At 41.3% G+C, this 25,010-nt stretch overlaps 4 protein-coding genes across 9 annotated transcripts in view; 3 read left to right on the top strand and 1 right to left on the bottom strand.

Moving 5' to 3' along the window:
- Positions 1-10,569, top strand: part of LOC115049887 (bifunctional heparan sulfate N-deacetylase/N-sulfotransferase 1) — a 39,157-nt gene extending 28,588 nt beyond the window's left edge. For 2 of the 3 annotated variants that reach the window (XM_029512476.1, XM_029512478.1), the window contains 13 exons: positions 257-739; positions 1,471-1,558; positions 1,896-2,050; positions 3,316-3,501; positions 4,603-4,731; positions 5,395-5,577; positions 6,001-6,097; positions 6,381-6,504; positions 7,192-7,366; positions 7,515-7,685; positions 8,116-8,225; positions 8,428-8,530; positions 8,649-8,768. In XM_029512476.1, the coding sequence (XP_029368336.1) occupies positions 257-739; positions 1,471-1,558; positions 1,896-2,050; positions 3,316-3,501; positions 4,603-4,731; positions 5,395-5,577; positions 6,001-6,097; positions 6,381-6,504; positions 7,192-7,366; positions 7,515-7,685; positions 8,116-8,225; positions 8,428-8,530; positions 8,649-8,768 (2,124 nt within the window). Of the gene's footprint in view, positions 1-256; positions 740-1,470; positions 1,559-1,895; positions 2,051-3,315; positions 3,502-4,602; positions 4,732-5,394; positions 5,578-6,000; positions 6,098-6,380; positions 6,505-7,191; positions 7,367-7,514; positions 7,686-8,115; positions 8,226-8,427; positions 8,531-8,648 lie in introns of all 3 variants that reach the window. The other variant, XM_029512475.1, reaches the window with a different exon arrangement.
- A 784-nt stretch (positions 10,570-11,353) lies between these two features.
- cd74a (CD74 molecule, major histocompatibility complex, class II invariant chain a) lies at positions 11,354-16,335 on the top strand. Its single transcript, XM_029511946.1, has 9 exons — positions 11,354-11,560; positions 12,740-12,909; positions 13,374-13,465; positions 13,613-13,669; positions 13,761-13,844; positions 13,928-14,006; positions 15,114-15,320; positions 15,426-15,482; positions 15,615-16,335. Exons 1-9 carry the CDS (start codon positions 11,472-11,474, stop codon positions 15,629-15,631), a joined length of 852 nt encoding a protein of 283 aa, XP_029367806.1. The 5' UTR covers positions 11,354-11,471; the 3' UTR covers positions 15,632-16,335.
- A 240-nt stretch (positions 16,336-16,575) lies between these two features.
- On the top strand, positions 16,576-24,829 carry LOC115049589 (kinesin-related protein 5). 4 transcript variants are annotated; one of them, XM_029511943.1, is made up of 12 exons: positions 19,313-19,504; positions 19,588-19,670; positions 19,807-19,917; positions 20,119-20,247; positions 21,101-21,309; positions 21,386-21,451; positions 21,549-21,663; positions 21,737-21,861; positions 22,038-22,157; positions 22,344-22,511; positions 22,942-23,092; positions 23,212-24,829. In XM_029511943.1, the coding sequence occupies exons 3-12, from the start codon at positions 19,890-19,892 to the stop codon at positions 23,274-23,276; spliced, it is 1,176 nt and encodes a 391-aa protein (XP_029367803.1). In that variant the 5' UTR covers positions 19,313-19,504; positions 19,588-19,670; positions 19,807-19,889; the 3' UTR covers positions 23,277-24,829. The 4 variants fall into 4 exon arrangements, 3 of the variants coding, with proteins under 3 accessions (XP_029367804.1, XP_029367803.1, XP_029367802.1); XM_029511942.1 differs by having other exon boundaries at positions 22,942-24,829; XR_003841132.1 differs by lacking the exons at positions 22,942-23,092; positions 23,212-24,829 and adding exons at positions 16,576-18,952; positions 19,034-19,090 and having other exon boundaries at positions 19,219-19,347; positions 19,430-19,504; positions 20,879-22,157; positions 22,348-22,530.
- On the bottom strand, positions 23,309-24,696 carry LOC115049590 (probable UDP-sugar transporter protein SLC35A4). Its single transcript, XM_029511945.1, has one exon. It carries the CDS (start codon positions 24,670-24,672, stop codon positions 23,695-23,697), a length of 978 nt encoding a protein of 325 aa, XP_029367805.1. The 5' UTR covers positions 24,673-24,696; the 3' UTR covers positions 23,309-23,694.
- Positions 24,830-25,010: the final 181 nt, after the last annotated feature.

Below are 25,010 nucleotides of genomic sequence, written 5' to 3'. Positions count from 1 at the left end.
CAGAACCCTCAGTCATTGAATTTTAGAGGGCACAGTGGGAGGTTATTCATTTTGACTACAATCATGGAGCATGGCAGATTGAGCATAGCAGGTAGAAGCTGCCTCATGCCTTCACATCTGAGTAGGCCTGACATTCCTTAATTCACACATGATTGGGGAAATTGGGGAATTATATCCAATCCATTTCTGTCTTATTCATTCAGTGTATGATCAATCAGTGCCATTTCTCTCTTGTTTCTGTCTCTCTGTTGACTAGGCCAATGAAAACAGTCTGCTTAGTGCACAGTTGAAGGGTTTCCCCCTCTTTCTTCACTCTAACTTGGGTCTGAAGGACTGCACAGTCAATCCCAAGTCCCCCCTACTCTTCATCACTCGATCTGGGCAGCCGCTGCCAGGTCCTCTCCCCGGGGATGACTGGACTGTTTTCCAGTCCAACCACTCTACATACGAGCCTGTGCTGCTGGCCAAGACCCAATCAGCAGAGAGTGTTGCATCGATGGGGCAAAATGCTGCTCTACTCCCATCAGTAGTTCAAGACCTGGGGCTTCATGATGGGATCCAGAGGGTCCTGTTTGGAAACAACTTGGTCTTCTGGCTGCACAAGCTGGTGTTTGTGGATGCAGTGGCCTTTTTGACAGGGAAAAGACTCTCATTGTCGTTGGAGCGCTACATCCTGGTGGATATAGATGACATCTTTGTCGGCAAAGAGGGCACACGCATGAAGGTGCCTGATGTAAAGGTGAGTTTGTGAGCAACTTTGCTTCAGAGTGTTCGGAAAGTTATCAGAGCTGAAAGTGAACCCAATGTTTTCAACAGCCCTTTTCCAGAAAAATAAGAACCACCACACACATGGCATGTGCTATCCTCTGCCAGTCATACAGAAGCCCCCTCCTTTCACTCCTCAATGCATTCATCCCAGTGGACCACTCAAAGCTGACAGGCCCCACTGCTTACACTGTCACAGAAGCTCCACAGCAATGAATATTTCAGGGGCTCAGACACATACAAAGAATGTTGAAAAGTTCTTTGCACGTGTCCCCTCAAGAGCAGAACAGACCCTGCTCACATGTGGAGGCAAAGGGTAGAAGAAAAAGTTATGGAAGAAGCATCAAGGCCTCCTCACTGGCAGCATAACAGCAAGCTTTTAGGAGCAAATCACACCCTGACAAGATGGAGGAATCTGAGAAAGTGAGTGAGGGTGTGAGCAGGGAGTCTCATCCATTGCAGAGATCAAATGAAACAAACACCCGAATCAGAGGAAAGCAAAATATCAAACAGAATGAAAGAGAAGGGAGTGAAGCAACTGGGAGTGGATGTTGGCTGTTTACTGAAAGAAACTTGCAGAGTAAAATATGTATGTGGGCATGCATGCACAAGGGTTTTCATGATTCTTTATTAATGCACTGGCATACGAGTATGAGCACAGTGGGTATTGACCCACTGTTCTTTCCTCTTTCCTTTCTGTTTCAGGCCCTGCTGGAGACACAGAGGGAGCTGCGCACCCATGTGCCCAACTTCACCTTCAATCTGGGCTTCTCAGGGAAATTCTTTCACGCTGGTAAGATGTGGCAAGTGAACAGAACCTCTGCCTCTGTTAATTCAGCTAGAGAGAAGAACGCGCATGAAACTGGAAGAGATAACATATGCTGATGTTGTTTAGATTCACAAATTTTAATTTCTCTTCTACTTTTTCTCTCCCTTATGTTATTATGACCCTTTCTACATGATCCTCAACTCCTTTCCTGTTCACTGACTCCATTTCACTTTTGTTTCTTCCTTATCCATTCTTATCTCCTCAATCTCCCCATCACCTATCACGATCGTTTTTTTTTCCTGTTACCCTCTTTGGCCTCCTTCCTGTCTGACTGCCCACCCGCCCTTTCGGTCATGGCCAGGCTCCGATGAGGAGGACCTGGGAGACGACCTGCTGCTTTCCTATGTGAAAGAGTTTTGGTGGTTTCCTCACATGTGGAGCCACATGCAACCACATCTATTCCACAACCAATCTGTGCTGGCCGAGCAGATGTTGCTCAACAAGAAATTTGCCATGGTAAGTCACAAGGGGTCAGTGTCAGGCCACAGCTTTTGATGAGCACTGTGACCAGAGCTGCTTCTTTTTTTTTTTTTTAGTCTGTTGATATCCCATAGGAAAGGTGAGCCACTGTGTGAGAAGCAGAAGGCCAGCAGGTGTATCTGTTGATTTTACAGCCTTTTACAGTTCCTGTAATTTTAATCAAATCGCTTAAAAACAACAGAACAGCAATCAGATTTCATACTATTTGTCATTTTCTAGGCAACTGCAAATCACAGTGGAGCTGATTTCTTTGCTTCGAAGTTGGACATGTCATCTGTCACCCACATCTCTTTATCTAATGATTCACAAAATAGAAATCTTACACTGATCTCATGTATTTCACTTCTTTATTGTATGTTGTGTAAATTTTTAGTCAATGTTAAATGGTCTACAGACTCACAAGGCTTGAAACGTCAAGACAAAAGAAGTAACACAGACAATGAAAACTGCAATTTTCTCATTTGTATCAGATGCCTTGTAGGCGGTCCAGTCCTTACTTCCTAGACCTTTTGACGACAATGCATGCCTTAGTGCTTCCTACTGCCAAGCTGGACATCCCCTGCAAGCTCAGAACACCCACACACAATAGATGGCATATAACTACTTTAAATGAAGAGTTATTTGCTAAAGAGACACTGTGTTCTCGTCACATTCTAGGCACTAAATTTCATAATGCAAACCCACTACTTCAAGGAGTACTACTATAACTATGATGCTTTGTTTAACAGTTATTTCTGAACAAGAGGAGCGTTACCTCTAAATGTGACCCAACAGGAGATTCAGCCTCACGGTCTGTCAAAATCAAATTATTATGCTGTGCTGATCTGTGCTCTTATACCAGATCATGTTAAAGAGACCCACGGTAGCAACAGGCACAGTGCTATATTTGTGTTACTACCAGGGGGTAAATTTGGTTTCCTGCTCCAGTCCAACTTTTGGAGGTGAATCATCTTTTCTGTCAAGATTGGACTCTTGCTAAAAGTTTAACCAAAGAATAATGGCTGCAGCATTTTGTTTAATTGTAGAATGTGGTGTTACCGTGATAGTTGGTGATAAGGTGACCAATCAGAGCCCAGTCTGGTCTCGTTGTATGTATGTATGCATGCATGTATGTATGTATGTGGGAAGCTGCAACTCTTTGGCAGTGGTTTCCCTTAACTTAAGGAGGAATGTGAATCCATCATGGTCACTGCCATGATGAATTTGCTGTAATTGTAAATTGTCACTCTGGTGTCCTGTAGGAGCACGGGATCCCCACTAACATGGGCTATGCGGTGGCACCTCATCACTCAGGTGTCTACCCCGTCCATATGCAGCTGTATGATGCCTGGAAGAAGGTGTGGGGTATCAAGGTGACTAGCACAGAGGAGTACCCACATCTGAAGCCAGCTCGCTTCCGGCGAGGTTTCATCCACAGCGGCATTAGTGTAAGACTGCTTTTCATGCAGGCATCCATAAGGCCTCATTATTTTGTTACCTCTGGCCTGTTGCTTTCCCTCCACTTGTCTTTGCAACATCTATTCCCTCCTCTGCCAGTAATCTCTTTCAGGGTTCTCTCTCTCTCTCTGTCTCTCCATCTACATATTCTATCCTTGATCCATTACTTCTTCTCCACCTCCTCTGGTTCTTTTGTATTTATTTTTCTCTCAAGGACAGCTGTTACTCTTGACGACGCATCTGCCCATCATCCTCTATTCCACCTTGACGTTTGACTTGCCTTTTTGAAGTGTTTACAACAAAAATGCTGGACATAATCTTATTGTCATCTACCACATATTATTGAGGCAGCTAAGAAAGACAATCACCTCATTATCTGGAGTGTGTGGTGTGAGAAATGATAGTGGAGTCAAGTAAACCCCTCTTTCTTGAGACGCCTGTACCCAGGAGCCCCCAGCCGCCATACCACAGACTGATATCTTTGGCAATAGCATAGCATGTCTGCCCACAACCAATCAGTGAAATGTCAACACAAGCAATGAACTTTATCCAGCTTTAGTTGATGCCGTACAACACAGAGGAAAATTAAAGTAGAATAGATTACATTCGTGAGGTTCAAAAGATAGAAAGATTCTTATTCCTTTCTTTACCAGGTTGACCTTCAGCAGTTATAGGAAACGCTGCAGCCACAGTCCAGATATTTGCAGTGTTGACATTCAGTCGGCCTGTGTGGTATCGGTGCTCCTGTGCTGTCCTTGAGATAGTGCAGTCTGAATGGGCAGTTTCCCCTGCTTACTGATGATTGATATTCAGTCCCGCAGACACACCAAACTGTAAATGCATTTCCATGAATTTCCATATAGATTCAGAGTGAATAAGAGGTTTGCTTTTGCTAGATGAGCAGCCTAATATGAATGTTATTGAAAGCAAACAATGTGTGGAGTAACTGCCTGGAGCAGTGACAGCTCCACTCAGCAGAGGGCTGATGGTGTCTGTGTGCTTCTTTTGAATACATTTCTTTTTTATTTTTCTGCCTTTTCTGTTATTTTTGAAATATGAGTTTAGTTAATTTGTGCTTGTTTTTATCACAGGTGCTGCCAAGGCAGACGTGCGGCCTCTTCACACACACTATCTTCTATAAAGACTACCCTGGCAGTCCGAATGAACTGGACAAACTTATCAATGGAGGAGAGCTCTTCCTTACTGTTCTTCTGAACCCTGTGAGTCAAATAAATGAAAGCATGGCTCAGATTTAGTCTTGCACACTTGCAAACCCATTTAACTAGTGGTGCAAATAAATTTGAATGAGGGAGAGACAAAGAGACTTTGTCAGTGTCTCATGCAGTGATGTCTGCACTGTCTTTTATATTTTTACACTATTGGGAAAGCCTCTTCTATTCTAGCCAAAAGTGCATTCAAGAAAACATTGATTGTAAGTGTCACTAGTTTTTGTTGTCAGATTATTTAAAAAAAAATTATTTGTATTATTACTGTATTTGCAACATTGGTTGCACATACCCCAGAGAATTGTATTCTTTACTATAGTCTGACTTTCACACTGATCTTTTTTTTTTTATATCAAAGACGAGAGCCTAAGATTTTATTTATCAATATTCATTGTTTCTCTTCAAAATACCAAAACTATATAGCAAATAATCATTAATTTAATGTATGCATGCTCTGTGCGAATGGCTTCAAACAGCTTGTTTTATCCAGCAGTTGCAAACAAAAAACTCAAAACATTTAGAACAAAATGGAGAGGTAAAACATTTACTTTGTTTCAGGTGTGCAATAGTAAATGGCACATACTATACGTATATCTAAAGGTGCACTTAGCCTCAACGTGGACTTGACCTATCTCTGTTGGTTACATCCACCTGCAGATCAGTATCTTCATGACCCACCTGTCCAACTATGGGAACGACCGCCTTGGCCTGTACACCTTTAAGAGCCTGGTGATGTTTGTCCAGACTTGGACTAATTTGAAGATTCAGACCCTTCCTCCTATTCAGCTTGCTCAGAAGTACTTCAGCCTATTCCCCTCTGAGAGAGATCCTCTCTGGCAGGTAAAGAGCAGAAGTTCCCGTTTAGTAGTAATTCTTTGAATGCTTTTTTTTCCCCTGTAATCAAACGCCACAGTAACAATACACTGTAGCTGAGAACAGTATTATAAAAGAACACCTTGTTGTGACATGTTAAGTAGTATCACTTATGAAATATGACATTACACAGACTCCTTGCATATGTACATTATACACCTATAGTGTGTGTATGATGATACTAGTTATGAATAAAACATTCATTTGTTGCTTGACTCGGATCGATGTTGTTCACATCCGAAGGGTTTAAGGTATTTCCTTTGTTATTGGGCTTGGAGAGTGATTGAATAAACAAAGGTGAACTCTTGTATTATTTAATTTACATATTTGTCAGACTTTTGTTTCAATCCCATTTAAAACAAAGGATTGTTTATGTGTCTGTGGCTACAGGATCCCTGTGAGGACAAAAGGCACAAGGACATCTGGTCCAAAGAGAAAACATGTGACCGCTTTCCCAAGCTGCTTGTCATCGGGCCTCAAAAAACAGGTGAGACGCAGTACTTCAACACCCCCCACAGGATGGAATTGGAAATTAAAGTAGGGCTTTCAACGCTTTTCAAAACAGAAACTTGTGTGTTACTGAAGTGAGATTTTTTTCCATAAAAAAAAAAAAAAAAGCCTAGCAATTAATTTTCCAGGTTATGTTTTTCTTGTGTAAACCATATGATAGTTGTTACTGTACAAATGATTCAATATGCTCTTCCTTCCTCTTTTCTTGCTTTCTCCTCTATGTCTGTCCTGTCCCACTTGATTTTTATTTACCCTCTCAGGGACAACAGCTCTTTACCTATTTCTCGGCATGCACCCTGACTTGACCAGTAACTACCCCAGTAAGGAGACCTTTGAGGAGATCCAGTTTTTCAATGGACACAACTACCACAGAGGCATTGACTGGTAAGACACTACACAACTGAGAGGCCCAGTGCTTTGTTTGGAAGCAATAAAAAGTGATCACTATTGTTCAAATGAAATCTTAGGACATTGCTGCAGTAAACGACTCGTTGAAATACATTAATGTATTGTGCAGAAAAACTTAACATCAAGAATGAAATGGTTAGGATCCAAGGACCTCAGACAGACTCTGCATACAACATTGTCCACTTGGTGACATTCCTGAAAATGAGTGCAGCAAAACAGTAAAAAATAAATAATAGTGAGCTTTTTCAAATAACACCTTTCAAAAAAAACGTGTTTACAAAGAGTGCCACAAACATAAAAACTAATATACACAATTCAGTGATTATTCAATATATATTAAGTTAGAAATCCATTATTTTCACTTTCCTGTAGGTTTAACTGATTTGAAACCAGCATTAGTGACAAACTTCACGCATCACAGCACCAGCAAGAAGTCCAGCATTTATTTGGCAGGCTGAACAATTCTTTGAGTAGGATGCGCAAATATTAACATTGTGTGGTGCTGCTAGATGTATTTTGTGTGTGTGGTGCCAGGCTGTTGCACATGGCTGATCACCCACACTAGGAACAGAGAAATTATCCTCATTTGCAGAGAGCTTTACTGGACCAGATCAACTGTGGCTGCTTGTAACCCTTTGTATGTTTGTGTTTGTTGTGTGATAGGTATATGGAATATTTCCCTCTGCCCTCCAACACAAGTTCAGACTACTATTTTGAGAAGAGTGCCAACTACTTTGACTCTGAGGTGGCTGCTCAGAGAGCTGCAGCTCTCCTGCCCAAAGCCAAGATTATCACCATCCTCATCAACCCAGCTGACAGAGCTTATTCTTGGTACCAGGTATGTCTTGGTAAACCCCAAACCAGATCAGTAACGTGCAACGTTAAGTGTGCTGTTAACGCTTACTGTTAAATTTGCATTAGACGTCAATGTCATATCAGTATGATTTGATTGTTGGACATTTCCTCACATTTCTGTCTGCCCACAGCACCAAAGAGCCCATGACGATCCGGTGGCACTGAAATATTCCTTCCATAACGTCATCACTGCGGGTCACGATGCTCCAGTCAAACTACGGGTCCTCCAGAATCGCTGTCTGGTGCCGGGCTGGTACGCCATCCACCTGGAGCGCTGGCTCAACTACTACCACTCAAGCCAGGTACCATGTGCGCTTTTTATATGCATTGCAAAGTTTCAGGAAGAGGAGGCTTCTTTGTTCTTTAGTGCTATCCTTACTAGCACATCCTTAAATCTGCTTGACCATGAGGGAGTGAAGCTGCTCTCAAGGGGCAAAGAAAAACAAGGACTTTTTGCCCCAGATCTGCTGAATCTTTCAGGTGCACATGCAAGGTGCCACAAAGTGTGTGCAGGATTATTTCTTACCAAAAATGAACCTCAGTTATCTATCCTTACTATGAGAGGAGGGCGGACCAATTTAAGAAAATGGGTGTGTTTTTTTTTTTTTTTTTGTTGTTGTTGTTGTTGTTGTTGTTTGAAATCCAAGGGCATTTTAGGAGGTTCAGTATGTATAGTTATCTTATTCATAGGTATTCCTGTTCTAATAGTTCGTACTTTCGTTTCTCATGTAGCTGTTAGTCTTAGACGGACAAATGCTGAAGACTGAGCCAGCCTCTGTCATGGATAAAATCCAGAAGTTTTTGGGCCTTGCCAATATTATCAACTACCACAAGATCCTAGCGTGAGTATTATCCTCCTTCACTTTTTAAATGACTCACTATCATTTGTTCAGCTCCCATTTACAAATGAATTACCAGATCGATTTATAGCTTTGAGCTTTTATCTGAAAGGTTGAGGCGTTCTCCTTTTTTCTTGTCATATTTTGCTTCAAGTCAGTCTCTTTAATTGTGCTTTATATAAATATAGAATTTTCCATTTCGCAGGTTTGACCCTAAGAAAGGTTTTTGGTGTCAGCTGCTGGAAGGTGGGAAGACTAAGTGTTTGGGAAAGAGTAAAGGGCGTAGGTACCCTGACATGGATGTTGAGGTATAATCTTATGACAAATCTCTTAATAATTCACCAATATAGTTTTTATTTTGCTTTACTTTACATTATAATTTGTTTAGATTTAGATTTCATCTCGCTTGATGTTTGTCTCCTTCAGTCCCAGGGGTTCCTCAGGGAATACTACAGGGATCATAACATCGAACTGTCGAAGCTGCTTTACAGAATGGGCCAGCCTCTGCCCAGCTGGCTCAGAGAAGAGCTGGTCCACACCAGGTAGCAGCACCAGAGCAGGAGACCACGGCTCTACAAACTGAACCACTGCTTTCCCTTGCTGGGGCCACCGACCAAGTGGCCCAAAATGTTCAAGTTCCCTAATAGTTTTGAAAGAAACTGAAATTAGGATGGGATGCCTAACTAGAACTCAGCAGTCTACTCTTATATTCCCATATGAACAGGGTAACAGTGGATGGTGAGCAAAATGAGAGCATGGTTGCTTTCTGCAGCTGACAGCTCTCCCCTCTCTTCCTGTCATTTGAGATGCCATTTCACCGATGATGGAGGAAGAGGCGGGTTCAGTGATGCACAGAATCAACCTTCAGTATTGGATAGTCCCGTCCCTGCTCTTCTTTATCAGACTTCCTCTTCTTTGCATGAACTTCATCCTGAAAATCAAAGAAAGGGCAAAACATCTGAAGTTAGAGCAGTCATGACACTTTCAGCTCTGGGAAATGGGTGACATAGAACAAACGCGACATCACCTGTGTCTCCAGCTCGAAGAGGTCATGTTTGAGCACACTAAAACAGGCAACACTGACTGAGAGACATTGGTTGCAAATGCCTTCGATATATATTTTCATGGGAGGAGAATGGGACGCCTGGCATCTTGACTCGGGCTGCATGTTGTAGCCTTACTTTATAGGCCTTGGTAGAATCTAGTTATCACATTTACAAGTGCCAGGACAGCATCTCATGAAACTATTACCACATGGACTTTTAAGGACTTTTTTATGTTTTTTTTTTCCCCCCCTTCACTCTGATTTTGTTTTAGCATTTCTGTCATGCTGATGGCAATGCATTATTGGAAAATCTTCCCAAACTATACAACAACACATCAGTTTTCTCATACAGGCCAGATCTACAGTATAGTGAGTTAAACTGTTCAGCTCAGCCTCCTCTTTAGGCATTACCATGACAGATGAATTGAATGAAGCAGGAGCATTAGGGTAAATGTTGAAAGCACAATATTTAAGATACTCAAGTGAACATCAACTGAGCGTGCAGGTTACTGGTAAGCACACTAACAAAGAGGTTCCTACTACAATCTGTGAAGAAGATCATAAGCTAGCTACTGTATGTTTAATGAAACACTCTGGTTCAACAGATTCAGATCGTGTACAGACCAGGATTGCGCATTTCAAGATCCATTTTCAGCTCTGGGTTTTTGTCAAACTGTATATTTTGTCCTGTATTTGTTTCATTTAATTTACTAAATAAGTTGTCTAAGTTTGGGGGTGGGGAGACTGTCTGGGAAAAACGTGTAAAGTTGCCAGACAAACCAACAGTATGCCTGTACGGACATATGGTTGTCGGTCAAGGTGTCACCACTGCAACTAGATGTCAAGCATAGATAACAAAAAGCTGCTCTTATTGCAATAGTTTTGTACAATGTTCTGATGTGATAACAATGCACATGTTGGTCCTTTATTTTCTGACTTTGTAATGTACATAATACGCCACCCTCAGTAGACCTAAATTATTGAATGTGTTTGGGTTTACATTCATTGGCCCATTCCTATAGTGTGAAAAGTCAGTGCTGTGCCGAGGGGAGTCTGGATCATTTCATTGTGCGGAGATGTCACAAAGATTGTTTCCTCTCATGTCCTCTCACTGCCAACTATTGTACAGAGGTACTGAGTCTCTCCATATAAAGTATTAAGTGATAACACATAACAGCAACGATGGTACTAATCTCCTGGACTGTATGATAAAGATTTGTAATTGTTGTCAATAATTTTTACAGTGTAACTAATATTGTCGGTGCTTTTTAATTTGCAAATAAAACACCACTGTATTTTTCAGTAGTTTCCCCTGTTTTCATTGAACTCATCTATGCTGATTGTTCACTCTAGATTCAGAGTCCGCAACGATGGTCGCAACAAATTTGGTGCAGAGATTTGTAGAAATTTGTCAGTTTCTTATAATGTCGCTTGATCGGTTTCTCATTTGGTTTCACTTCATGGAGCGAAAACTTTGGCGGGGTTGGTCCCTTGTTTATCTGAATTCGTTGGAAAAGAGTTCATAAAATTTTTTTTGGTCCAGAAAAGAAACAGAGACAAGACACAGTGATTTGATGCATTAATAACATTAGGAAGTAGAAGCTACATGTCACACGTCACATGTTCTAATGGTTACAACTTGTGTGTCAAAACTGAATTTCAATATTGTTAATGAATATTACATCAAGTCTATTCCTGTTGTAGTGGAAGTAGCAGTACTTTTATTGATTTCATTTTTTCCCAGTAAAACATTTAGCATGGACTATGCCAGAAGGAAAGTATTAAACACAAAGTTTAAAACAATCTTTTTTCTTTCTTTTTTTTTTTTTTTTTTACCGGTAAGTAACCTCAGTAAGCAGTAAAGCAATCAGTACAGTTGCTTTAAACCTATATTTACAGTTTAATTAGTCAGGCCATGTTAGTTTTACATTGTAATAAAATATCCTGAAGCACAGGCTTCAGGCGCCTTCCCATGATGTCTGCCTCTATCAACAAGTGATGGTGTTTTAATCTGACCAATCAGAGCTGCTGACTGCCACAGCACCGCTGAGCCAACCCACAATGCTTTAAACACGGGGACTTTCCAAGTCCTTTCACCTTTCTGAGGAACCTGTCTGCTGATTCTTCCTCATTTTAAGGCACTTTTTCTCCTTGACCTGTCGGACATTGTCCAGTTTCTTGCCAGAAGAACCTGAGCAGTACAGATGGCCCACTCTGTGGAGGATGCACCCCTGGCCAGGGGGAGTCTGGCAGACAGTGAAGAAGTCCTGATTACCCCTCCAGAAGCCAGGCGGTAAGACAAACATCTTATGAAGAAAAAAATCTGCTTATCATCAACTGTTAGCTCAGTAGGAGCTCCAAAATATCAATTTTACTAATTAAGGCCATCACTTCCTTTTTCTATGTAAATATGTTTTAAATTTGAATAAATCTATTGTTTTAAACAATGTTTTAACTTGTTTAGTTGTGAAGCAACTTTTTTTTAACAGATGATTAACTTAGTTTTTATGCGTGTTTTTAATCTTTAAGTGTATCCCATTTGTTCATTTCCATTTTCATATTGACAGTCTAGTTCTGAAATAAAAACAAGTGGTGTTACTTGGTTGGAATATTTCATATTCAATATAACTTGTACATATTTTTACAATACAAAACAAAGCCCAAAGTTTCATTGCAGCACAACAACCACTTCCCTTTGCACCAGGAGAAGGTGTCTGCCTAGCAACTAGTGATGTCATCCTATTGGACTGGACATAATTCAGAAAAAACGGAATACTTAAATGATAACTTTAGTTATTTTGATGTAGGAAGCACACATTTAAGTCTGACAAAATAATAATGCTGGTGACATATTTGTTTATTCGAGTTAAGTATAAAGAATATGTTGTTTACAAGTTGTACATACAAAAACATGAATTCCTTATTTGAAGTTTTACTTACTTTTACTTGAAAGCTGTTTATGAAATTAGTGAATGGCTGTTGTGGTGGCCTAGCACTTAGAGAGAGAAAGGTTGCATCGCTATATGCTTCCCAGTGAACCAGACAGAACGCGCCTACCTAGTGACTAATGATGCACACATTAATGCTCAAATTTGATTGGTTCATAAAAAAACAGTCACATCTTCGGCTTTTTGTTACCTTAAAAGACATTATGTGGTTTTAAAGATGTGTGGCCTTGCTTATTTCCGTTTTTCTGATCTCTTCTGGACTTTTTGTGTGTGCTGGACTTTCAGAAGTCATTATCATAACAAAACACCCAATGTTTGAAAACTCCAACACTCCAAAAACAGCATTTCTGGAAATCCCCCCAGTCACTTCAGCACTATGAAAGGTTTTGCACAAGTAAAAATTCAACTTTTAGGCTCTCTTTGTTTTATTATACTGTATTGTCTCCCTCCCCCATATGTGTTATCCCCTCGCCCTATTTCATCATCCACTTCAAATGGCCTTTTATTCTGCTGCTCTTTCTCAGAGGCTCCAACAGCCGTGCCTTGAAGGTGGCTGGCCTGACAACGCTGGCATGTCTGCTACTGGCCAGCCAGGTCTTTACTGCTTACATGGTGTTCAGCCAGAAGCAGCAGATTCACTCCCTGCAGAAGAACTCAGAGAAAATGGACAGACAGCTGACCCGCACATCCCATGGTAAAGGAGGACACGAAGCAGAGCAGTCGCACAATAGGGTCATTATCAGCTAGAGCCATTGTCACACTGGAGGAGGATGAGGCTGAAGAAATGCTGAGGTGGAGACGGAAGTGAAAGTTTGCTTTAGGGAAATTGACCTGAAAGACATAGACAAGAAGGTTCCAGTTATAATTCAGAAGGGAAGGACTCAGTGTCCCATGACATTCAAGCAAACTCCACACAGAAATGCCCCAAGCCTGGGAATCAAACCCACGAACTTCTCGCTGTAAGACAACAGGTGGTTAGTGCTGTTGTCCTACAGCGAGAAGTTTGTCCTGCCATTTTATTCTGTTTTTATATTATATGAGGCTTCAAATTTTCTTTAATTAACAAAAAATTCTCGACTTTGTGTCCCTGTTTCATCTTTTTTGTTGTTGTCTTTTGGAATGAAGTAGTTGGTTAATCTTTTGCTTGTGTATTTTCAGCTCCAGTCAGGATGCCGATGCACATGAACACTCTCCCTCTGCTGACCGAGTTCACTGACGATGAGGGCCCCAAGCGCAAAACACCCTTGATAGTGAGTTCCAGATTTTCCCTTTAAATGTATCTACATGGCCACTGATTTACACAAGACATTATTGTCCTGATGAATATTGTAACGCATACATTGCATACTAAATGTGAATATGAATGTAATTAAACACTGCCCCCCCCCCCCATTCAGAAATTGCAGGATACCGCCATTGTCAGTGTGGAGCAGCAGCTGAAGAATCTCTTGCTGGTATGCTGCACAGTCTATCATGTGTCTTAACATCGCTGTTGTTGTGAAGTGATGCACTTTTGTCACTAAGTTCTGGTCTTGGTGTGAGCAGGATTCCCAGCTGCCACAGTTCAACGAGACCTTCCAGGCCAACCTGGAGAGCCTGAAGCACCAGATGAATGAGAGCGAGTGGAAGGTGAAGCCCCGCACTAAAATCCACGCCAATAAAAATTTTAACTGAATAAAATGAAAGTGACCTCGGTGTTTTGCACCCTGCAGAGCCTGGAGACTTGGATGCGTTTTTGGCTGATCTTCCAGATGGCCCAACAGAAGCCTGCAACCCCCACAGCTGAGCCAGGTTACTGTGACTATTACTTTTACATTTTAGTACTGAACTTCCTGCTCTGACAGTAGACGTTACCTTTCCAGAAGGGGCATTTAAAGACCAATGATGGCTGTAGTGCATTACTTTCACAATATGGGGGACAAAATACATTCCACAGCAGCTTGTTTGCAGTTTTTCTCAAATCACTTTGATGCTGTCCACACATCAGAAATATCATTCTAACAATTTCCAATCCATCTCTTAAGATGGTTAAGACAAACAAAGTTTGTTTATCATTTCAGCGTAATCACAAAAGGAAAGAAAAAAACAAAAAACAAAGCGACTGATATCATAGACACCAAATATTTTTATATTTTCATAAAAACCTTACTGATTTTAGAAAGAGCTGACCTACCTCAAAACATGCCATGTATGCATTTGTAAACTCACAAAAAGCAATTTGTGAGGACAATATGAACATGAGAATACCTGGAAAATCGAAAAGGATATTTTTAAATCAAACACAGGACATAACACCCATAGTAACGGTAAATATGCTTTTCACAGATGTCAAGGTGGATCATATTACCTTATATTACTCACCCGTAATATAAGCTTATGCCACAGTTGACAGCAGGGCGGTCATGATCATGAAATTTTAGTTGACGATGAGCGTTAATTCTCCATCATGTGCCATTAAACCATTGCAGAAAAAGGAGATGCAACGAGAAGATGTCATTAAAAGAGCATCAGTCAAACCTCAGACATGTGAACATAGTGATGGAAATGTGACATTTCTGTTTTTATACAGAAGAATGGAAACGATTTGAACGATTATGATTGCAGTTAGCTCAGGCGATAAGGTGATAATGTAATAGTAGTAGTGACAGGCCCAGCTGACTGCATGGTCCTCGGTTGTTATCCGTACAGTCTCTGGCCTCAGTTCAGTGTTCTAGCTCAAATTCTCCTTCAAGTGCCCTTTCCTGCCAAAGCTTAGTGAAAAATAAACAAAGTTTTAGTCTAACCTTAAAAGAATTGTTTGACATTTTGGCAAATATGCTCATTCAGGAATATACCTGTCACCCCAATTAAGACTGAAAAGGTCATTACCATCCCATTTCTTCTACGTCCTTCTCTCAGTCACTCAAATCAAGACCAAATGCCAGATGGAGGCAGCTCCAGGACCTGGCAAGATCGGGTCCTACAAGCCCCAGTGTGACCAGGAGGGTCGCTACATGCCCATGCAGTGCTGGTACCCAACTGGTTTCTGCTGGTGTGTTGACCAGACAGGAACTGTCATTGAAGGCACCACCATGCGGGGCCGTCCCGACTGTCAGAGGGGTCGAGGTAGAGAGATTAAAGGCTTTTTCAATCAATGCTCTCGCTGTTACTTTTCCTCTTGGCGTTTTCCTGAGTAACGGAAGTCGCTCTATTTCCTTTTATTCTGTTCAGGTCTTCGTCGCATGATGGTGCAACCCCTGCTAATGCAGAAGACCATCACTGTTGATGGTGAGAGCCTCAAAGTTTACAGCTCAAATAACTAGATCTATGAATAATTAGTCAGGATCAAAGTTCATTTTTATCTTCAAGCATTTGCTGGTTACTGCAAGTTATTGTTTGCTGTGTTTCTTTTTTTTCTAGATAAGGCAGACAAATGAAGCAGAGTCTGGAACAGAACATGAGATATTGGTTCTTTAAGCTGGATACAGCCGCATCCTTAAAATAGCAATTCCTCTCCTGATCAGTTGTTCTTACATGCATGCTCTTGATTTTAACTGCTCTGCTGGCCGCTTGAAATCGAATCAATAGAGACCAGCAGCCTTGCATTGCAATTGATGTTTGTAATTTGTATCTTTTTTAGAAAAGTGTTTTGGGGTGTTCTCATTTAACTTTTAACCTAGATATGTATGTCTAATATACTGTCAATTAAATTTTAAATATTTTGAGTTTTTATTTCTACTGAAAGTCTAAAGGATGGTTGACTCAAATTACAAAAAAAAGAAATAAAAAAAAATCCTCTACTAGCATGTTACTTTGTTCAAGTTTAATTAGAGAATGACATTAAAAACGATGTGCCCTGTTACAATCCACAGGCAGAATCAGAGGCTTAGTCAGAGGCCCAATTTGCAATAAAAGTAGAGCAGAAGCAGAGCAGAAAGGATCTGAAAAAGATGCTGCTATTTAGCTTTTTAAATAAAAAGGGAAAAAAAATATATCTCGATGCCACGAGAGTTTAGTGAGTTGTTTTTGTTTTGTTTCTTTTTTAATCTGGGCGAACTGTCCCTCTAAAGGTTGTCCGGCGTGACTTTTCTATGAAAGTGTTTGAGCTCAGAGGGCTAAATAAAGTCTCCTAACTATGCTGCTTGATTGTTATGCGTACGTGTATTGCCATGTTGTCTTGAAAGCTACTGAACAAGGCCTGAATAAAATTGAACCTCATGCATTACTGTAGATGCAGTGATACTGCTTGGAGTCCTGGATTTCCTGGATTTCCTGCTATCTGTTTCTGCTCTTCTTTGATTCATTAAATTAATTGAATCATAAGTGTTAAGAGCATCATTAAAGAGAGACTGAAAGACAAAAAATGTGAAGCCATCTAGCCTGCAGTTTAAAATGAGGTCTCGCTTGCCATCAAATAATCATCAGACTAAATTAAGAGGGTCTGAGAGGCAAAGGAGAAAACCATGTTGGTGTCTGTCCCAGCTGAACCTCTCAGTGGCTTTCCCACAGTCTTCAGAGCTGCTGGTGGGTGCATTATGTTAGTAGCTCAGATTGGAAAGATGCATCTGCCAGCTTCAGTTTTCAATCATACATGGAGAGAGCAGTACAATATGTGGTAATGTCCCTGAGTGGCGTATTCTTTCGGAAGTGCCAACACCTGAAGCAGAAAATCAGAAGTTACTTTAGAATAAAGAAACTAAGACTGTTCAAAGATATAAATAACTTTGGAATGAAACAGCAAGTTTTAAATGATTTCAGTGAAATGGGAAACAACAAGGCAACCTGTATTTAGAAAGAAGTAGAAACGTGTATGAGGTTTATTCCCAAATTATGTCAGAAATCTCCATGATCTATTATTGAACATGGTGAGTTGGCTCGGATTGCAGCTTTTTAGACATTGCTTTTATCTAAAATCCTGCACTTTGACTTCAGCATGACACTGAAGCAGAAACTTTGTAATCCTGCTTGTGTGATTCAGTCACTTTAGGAGCGACTAACTCTCTCTGCATTTCTACCAAGAATATGACTTGCAGTTTGTGCAAAGTAATCCACTACCCCACGCACTCCAGGCTTTGGAGCTGAATCTTAGAAAGAAGAAGAACTGGTTTAGTCTGAGGTGGATATAACCTTGGATTTAATGTTTGGTTTCCCGTTAATCCAGGTAAATAAAGCCATTTATTAACAATGTCAGAGCCCTCTTTGATCGCTGCAGGGCTCTCATTTCTGCCCCTTTGGTATTTGAACATGATTTGCATAATTACTTGAATACAGGATGTTCTGCAGCCTTTAGAGAATTGTTGCCTGAGTCCCATCCACGACCTTTCTGATATTGTCATGAGCTCTTCCACTATCCCCGTTTCATCCAGGTGATGAAACCAGCCAGGAAGCTCAATCTGTCTGGTTTGTGGTGGCCAAAGTTCACACGTTGGGCTTTACATACATCCTGGATCTGGATGCGAGTTATTCACTGGGATCCTCACCATGCAGCGAGGACTCCCCACCAATGTGGCTGCGCTTTAAGACACAAGCTTCTCCGGGAAACATATACTCATAGATTGTCTCAGTGGAGGACTGGCCTGTGGCCCAGCAGGGTATTCAGATGATGAATCTGTCTCCAGAAGAGTGTAAGGCCCAACAATGACTTTCCTTTCCATCTGGTGCTATTTATTGGCTTCGCCGTCATTCCTGGTTTATTTTTCTTAATGTCGGCTTTTCTACCGCTCTCTAACAAGGCATTCTATGTTAGGAGTTTATGAGGTGTAACTAATGGCTGAACTAATGGTTAATAAATCATTCACTAAAGGTCACTGATCATTTATGAGAAATTTAAAGGTCCAACTTTTAAGGCGCTAGGTTGTAAGAAATACTCTTTGATTAATTGGATTGTGTGACCACTTTCCCCTTGAGTTTAAACAACTTTTTGAGCATACGAAGCATCTTCCACAACCCCAAATTTGCTCTTACCGCCCTACAACTGATCTATAATGAAATATACAGGATTTATTAACCCCTAATGAAGCATTAACTTCAAACACCCTTTTTGCCCCACAGGGGTACCTACGTTGGCAATAAAAGGGAAAATGAATAACAATAAATCAATTTCTATGAACATTGTCACCGACTTCTCACCTTTGTTTTAAAGAGCCAGCTGTCTGAATAGCGACATGATGAATGCGTAAAAACAGAGTCACACGCGTTGGGACTGTTATATCACTCTGCTCTTTTTCTGTTCCATGTTCCAAAATGATAGAGGCAAAGATGGTGAAAGGGAAACTTTTCAAAATCATTAGCACCTAACAATAATCCCAGTTCTGACGTTTCTGTCCATCTTGGTAACCCTACGCTGATCACTGAGACCAGTGAAAGTGGATTCTAGCTCATTAATATTTCAGCCTACATGTAATGAATCCAGGTGACCCAGTGGCGACAGCAGACATTATCTCTGGATGGCTGCTGTGAACATGAATGCACATGTAAGTACGATATATATATATATATATATAGTGTGAGATATAGATCGTCTTGGTTATCTTAGTCTCTTATTCCTCATACAGATGTGTCAGGGAGCTGAAACAGTGAAAGTCGGAGTCGTGCTTGCTACAATCCCAGGTGAAGAAAGGAAAAAATAGAGGATATTTAAAATTGCTGATGCTGGAGACTTTCCTTTGAGTATCTTTTTTGTGCACTCAGAGGGTAAAGACCGTGTAGCTATCAGTGAAGATGGACACGATGTGAATTACAGATCAGGGGCTGAGAAGGTATTTCCCTTTGCTTGTAGTCACTAATCGACATTCAATCGTTTGCTCTGTGAGCATTCACTGCTGTGAATGTTTTTTCAGGAACAGGAAGTAAAGACCTTCTCCTTTGACCAAGTTGTGAATGTTGACAGTATGGAGGTACAAAAGAGCTGGTGCTTTCTGATTTATACGAATGTGACCGTTCTATCAAAACCACTCCACAAAGTTTCTTCAATTACTAAATATTGGAATGTCTGCAACCTGAGAGTCTAAATTCTAATCTGCAGAGTCTACACCCAGAGCTCCTGCAGCCTCTGGCTGAGTCCATATGCAGCGGTTACAATGGAGCTCTGCTGACATGTGGGGCCTCCTCAGAGAAAATGTGCACACTGATCGACCTCAGTATCGTCAAACGGGTACAGCACAGAGCCAAACCACACTGAACATTGGCAGATTTGAAATGTCTCACTGATACTCTTACCTGTGACTCTATCTCAGGTCATTGCAAATCTGTTCAGTCGCATGTTGTCACAAGCAAGGGAGGAGCTGTTCATCTCCGTGTCATTCCTCCAGGTTTGTCCTTGTGCAAAACATTACCATCAATCATGTGAGACTCAGTATGATGCTAAATAACCTCTCATGTTTCTCAATGTCAGTTTTATCCAGATGGCAGTGCAGTGGATCTCCTGAGCCCGAAGAGGGACGTTCTAAAACCTGTCACCCACCCAATCTTTGGAAGGTGAGCCCAAATGATGACCACAGACATTCAACATCATAAACAGTGATAACATTTCAGGATGGTTTATCCACAGAGCACTTATAGACTGCATGTGGAATTCAGCGTATAAAATCTAACCGGTATATTTATCTTCCAGTCTTGTGGGAGGTTTATGTGAGGTGTGTGTGTGTTCAGAAGAGGAAGCCTATGCCGTGTATGAAACGTGCAGGCAGACATTGAATGCCAGCGCCAGCTCCTTTCCCAGCAGGCAAGTCAAATAAACCGACCACATAATCGATCAACTCAAATACTTTGAATAGGATTAATGACTGTGGTTGATCGTAATTGTCTTACAGTCAGCTCAGTGAAAGGATTGTCACATAGCAGATGCACCTCTGTGTTTTCTTATCACACTGGCCTTTCCCCAAATATATGTACTAATTACTGAACGTGCACATGCTTCCTTCAGATGTAGTTTCCTGTTTGCAGTGGCTTTTGAATGGAAACTCAACCCAGAGGAGGTGGAGTCGGACATCTGCTGCGGCAGACTGCAGCTGTTCAGCCTGGCAGGAGGAGCCACCAGGACTGACCTCAGAGGGTCAGTCATTCACTCAAATGGAGTGAACTGTCTGATGCAATACCTTCTATCTGGATTGGTATCAAGTAATTTATTTAGCCCTGTTGTTGGCACCAGTAGCATTTTATGTACTCAGAACAGCTAATATGGAAACTAAAAATGCCTTGAATGTTCTGTTCGAGCACTCTAACTCTCCTGCAGCACAGAATGGAAAATTGGGAGCCGCTGATTAGAAACAATGTTCAAACTAACAGTAAATGAAACAATAATTTCTTGGTAAATTATGAAACAAGAATTACATCTTTGGAGAGAAATGTTTTTTCTTTCTCTTTGAAGTTTACTTAACAGTGGCACTTTGCCTTTGCCCTGGGCACATATTGCATAATTTCCAGTTTCTATAAAAACAGTAACATGCTGATTTCTTGTATATTGCTTACAAAAACTATGTTGTACAAAGATTAATGCGTAGTGCATACTATCCACCATGTACAATTAGCAGTATAGAATCGGGACACAGCATCTCATGGCATTCACATCACACACACACAAAAACACACCCACTCCTCCTCACCACATATTGTTTAAGGCTTTAAGGTGATCCTTAGGTAAAATGATCCATAACATGTGGCGGTAACAGCTGAATACTTTGCAGAGTCAGCCCACTGGTTAAGCTTGTGGACCAAATCCCACATGGTGCCGCAGCAGATGACAAGCTCCTTCCTTTCCTCCTACGTGCTGCCTTGATAGGAAACAGTAGGACGGTTCTCATCTACTGTATTAACCCTCAGGGTTGGTAGTTGTCTGTGCTTGGCACCTATTCAGTGGACTTCGGGGATGAATTGATGTGAAACTCTCTCTCCTCTTTACCCACCAGGTCCTCTGGATGATGAAATCCCTTCTGCGTTGGCTCTGGCTCAGAAAGTCAGAGGTTTAGTCACTAAAGCTACTGTTGGTCGCTGGTGTCCAACGGCTGTCAAGCAAGATATCCGTGATAAGATCCTCAGTCTCCAGACGTTAATAATGTCAGATGGGCAAAGTGAAGCTCACACCTACAGCCTGGCAGAGTTGACCCAAAACCTGCAGGTAACTCCTAAAATATGTCTTTTATCTAATATCTGTGGGGCCAAGTGATTAAAACTTTGCCTGTCAACTCTGACAGATTGTGAAAAATCGGTCATGGGAGAAAAGGAGAGAAAGGTCAAAGAAAATAAAAGGCCAACCACAGGTTAGTTTTTCACTCTTCCAGTATTGGAAGAATGATAAAAAAAAATTACAAGTGTTCCCCGTCTAATGGGATGAGCTTAACGTTTTCACTGATTCAGCAAAGTTGTTGGACCCGAAACAGCACTTGGCACAGCAGTGATCATCAAGAGAGTACTGATGCAATGAAATATTTACAAGACCAGCTGAAACAAGAAATGGAAGAACACATCAGAGGTAATGTGCTGTGATCTCAGAAACGTTACCTTGGGGACATCAGTTATATTGTGTGTATTTGTCTTGTCCACAGAAGGTAAAGATAATGTGGAGAGAGTTCAAGAGAGAGTAGCAAGAATCCAGCAGCTGAGGGAGTTGCTCAGAGAAGAGACGCTGAAGAATGATACAGTTACAGAGAAATCTGACCTCTGTCAACAAGTAATACTTTCTTTTGCACTATTGCCATTTAAATATGACATTTTAACATATACAGCTGACTGGGAAATAGGTTTGCAATGCCATGTGAATACCTTATTTAACATATAAATGGGATTTGTACATGTGAAAGTGGGAAGCCCACAATAGGACATTTACTTTGCCAATTTAATGATCAGTCTCAGCTGGAGTACAATAAAGCAAAGGAGCGGAGGAGGCAACTTAAGGAGGATCATGGGAGATTAATTCAAGAGGAGGTGGAAAAGATGGAGAGAGACCTGGCTCAGGAACAGATACTGGTAAGATAATGAGATACACTTGTTTAACATTATTCAGTTTGTGATCTATCTTAGCTAAGGGTGCTGAGTCAGATTGCATTAATGCAGACCTGGATTTATGGTAGGCCGAGGAAACCACTGGATTTGCAGCTTGATTCTGTTATTTTCTTGCATTTTTTTTAATGGTTTAATCCATTCTTCTACTAGACAGAAGGCCCCCAGAGAGAGCTGCTGGTGCTAACCAGAGAGAGGCAGCTGCTGGTGCTGCAGATAGAGGCCTTGCGCACTGAACTCCTCCAGGCTGAGAAAGACCTGCAGGATCAGTATCAGAGACACCAAACTGAACTCTGCTGCCTGAGGGAGGAGAGCCTGCAGGTGGGAGTTTGGATCAGTGACGGAACACTGATTAGATTTTAAATTAATTCAATTCACGTAATTTATCACCTCCTATTGCATTTTTTTTCTTTTATTAAATCAGTAGAGTAATTTAACCATTCTGTTTGTTCATCTTAATGGAAAAACTGCTTGAAAAAAATTTTTTGAAAGTATGAAATATACTTTTATACTATACTTCATCTTTGAATATCCTAATTAAACTGAACATTTTAAAGTGTGAGTAATTGTTATTGAGTGGAAACAAATGAAGAAGTGCTGGGAAAAGAAAGATTTTTGAACCTGAGAAAAACTGGTATTGGTTTTTAGCAGCTGTTTTTACAGCTACTTTCTCAAATGTTTACAAAAAGAAGCAGTGATGTTTCCTGCGCTAACTCCATGCATTTGTGTGTCATGATTTGCTGCTCTGTAGGTGTTCAGAGTGTTTCGTCAGGTAAGTGAGGAGCAGAGGAAGTTGTCAGAGGGCAGATACAGAAATGTGCTGCTGGAGGCAGTGCAGGATGCCGTCTTTCTCTCTGCCCAGAATCAGCAGCTACAGTCTGACAACAAGCAGCTACGCAAAGGTCAGAATATGCTTTTTAACCTCTATCATTGTGGCTGTTACACAGGAATTATTACAGGAGCGCCCAGATGGGATAGTGCTTCTCTCCACCATTTAAAATTGTTCCTTTGTCTTCCTCAGCACTGGGAGAGTTAAAGGATGATCATGCTGTGAGAAGTGACACCAAGGCTGAGTTATCCCAATAAGAATTTTATGAATGGAAGACCTCAAATGTACATCATGTGAAACAAAGCCAGAGTTACAATTTATTGTTTATTAACACTGTATAACACTTTGACATTCTTGGCAGAGAATGTGACACAAAACTGAAAACAGTAATAGCAGCATTCTTCAGAAACTTTTTAACTGAAGACATAATGATCTTTCCCTATTATACAATCTTTATTTCTTTTCAAAAGTGGAACAGCGTCATAAACTAAATTCTAAAATAAGATGTGAAATGTCGTGTGTTCGAGTCCAGGTCAGTCCAAGTCTCCGAAGGCAGGTTAATGGAAGGCAGAAAAATAATGTTGAGGTAAAAACTCCACAACTATAAAATAGAGGCTTAAAAATATTATGATCACAGTTCTTTGGGGTTAAATGAGCCTTGTGGTGCCCACTCTGCTATATGTAATAAAGATAAGCTGCCAGTCCAATCATAGAAACAGGAAGGAGGAAAAAAGGAGTAAGCTGCAGCCCTACAATGACCCAAGACAACAGAGCGTTTACCAGCATGGAACAGGAAATGACAAACAGTCGAGTGATCCCACTACCATGCTTAAGCACCACAGACATCAGGAGTCCATTAGCTGCCTGCCCTGCTATGATGACCCAGACTGCCCCTGAATATCCCTCCAGAAAGCTCTTTTCACTTGCGACAGAGGAGAAAGAGGACACCCCATTGATGGCCACACCAAATACATAGAGGTAGAGATTCTGCAGGCTGAGGGGAAGCTTCTGACTCTTCAGCACCTTCTCTGTGTAAACCGCTGCCAACCCCGACACAGAGCAGTACACCAGCACAAGGAAAAGCCCCCAAGCTGTGATATGAAGCTTGGGACCTTCCTTAGCATCAGGCAGCCCAACGTCCCCTAGATCCAGACTGCTGTAGCTGTGGCAAACCCCTGCAGCCATGAGGAGACCCAGGGCTAACCACTGAGCAGGCCGTAGCCTCTTGCCCAAGCAGACAGAGTACAGCAGGGCAGTGGAGGCAATTTTAAGATTAGACAGAATTTGGTATGAGCTAGGGTCCATATAGGCCTGCATGAGGACCACCAGGTTGTTGTTGAGGGCGTAGAGTATAGCAGGAATTCCATAAGGGGCCACAAGGACTAGTGGTGGAAGGGTACTCAGGGCGGACGTACCCTCAGTCAGAACAAGAGTCACAAGAGACATGAGCAGTTTAAAGAATTCAATCATGACAACACATGATGAGGGGTTGAAAGGAACTTGACCGTCTACTTTTGTGAGGTTGATGAGTGGTGCATGAGAGCCATAGATGAGGACCATCAGTCCCAAGAGGAGACCCCACTGAATCCTCTTAACCCACTGTCTCCTAACCCTCCTCTGGGAACTGGCCCCCACATTCTGGATAACAATCATCCCCAGAGATCTGAGTACCCAGTATACTGCTAAACCCCTCAGTTCAGGCCATTTCAAAATGGACAACTATGAATCTGAACTTTTTAAATAAGAATTATACTGATTTACAACATTCTATGTATTACTATATGTATGCAAGTTGACTTGAACAATAAAAGCTGCAAGAAACATTTGCAGTAACACCTGCCTTTTTTTAGTATTGCATGATTGAATATCTAACAGACTTTCAGACAGTTGCTCCTGGCAACAACACTAAACAACTTATGAAGTGTCAGTGACAAAAGCTTGTGGGTACAACGTGTTACATCTCATGTAAAACAACAATTCACATGTGAAAC

The sequence above is a fragment of the Echeneis naucrates genome, chromosome 10 (genome assembly GCF_900963305.1).
Source record: "Echeneis naucrates chromosome 10, fEcheNa1.1, whole genome shotgun sequence".
In the NCBI taxonomy this organism is placed as follows: Eukaryota; Metazoa; Chordata; class Actinopteri; order Carangiformes; family Echeneidae; genus Echeneis; species Echeneis naucrates.
Note: the sequence above shows the minus strand (reverse complement) of the source record. Positions and strands in the feature narration are given on the sequence as shown.

What these genes read in the sequence shown, in the direction of transcription:
- cd74a (XM_029511946.1), top strand. Translation starts at nt 11,472, where the DNA reads ATGGCCCACTCTGTGGAGGATGCACCCCTGGCCAGGGGGAGTCTGGCA. An exon ending in GCTGACCCGCACATCCCATG is followed by an intron (nt 12,910 to 13,373) that starts GTAAAGGAGGAC and finishes GTGTATTTTCAG; the next exon opens with CTCCAGTCAGGATGCCGATG. An exon ending in AACCCCCACAGCTGAGCCAG is followed by an intron (nt 14,007 to 15,113) that starts GTTACTGTGACT and finishes TCCTTCTCTCAG; the next exon opens with TCACTCAAATCAAGACCAAA.
- LOC115049589 (XM_029511942.1), top strand. Translation starts at nt 19,890, where the DNA reads ATGCCAGCGCCAGCTCCTTTCCCAGCAG. An exon ending in AGTTGACCCAAAACCTGCAG is followed by an intron (nt 21,310 to 21,385) that starts GTAACTCCTAAA and finishes CAACTCTGACAG; the next exon opens with ATTGTGAAAAATCGGTCATG. An exon ending in TGGCTCAGGAACAGATACTG is followed by an intron (nt 22,158 to 22,343) that starts GTAAGATAATGA and finishes TTCTTCTACTAG; the next exon opens with ACAGAAGGCCCCCAGAGAGA.
- LOC115049590 (XM_029511945.1), bottom strand. Translation starts at nt 24,672, where the DNA reads ATGATTGTTATCCAGAATGTGGGGGCCAGTTCCCAGAGGAGGGTTAGG.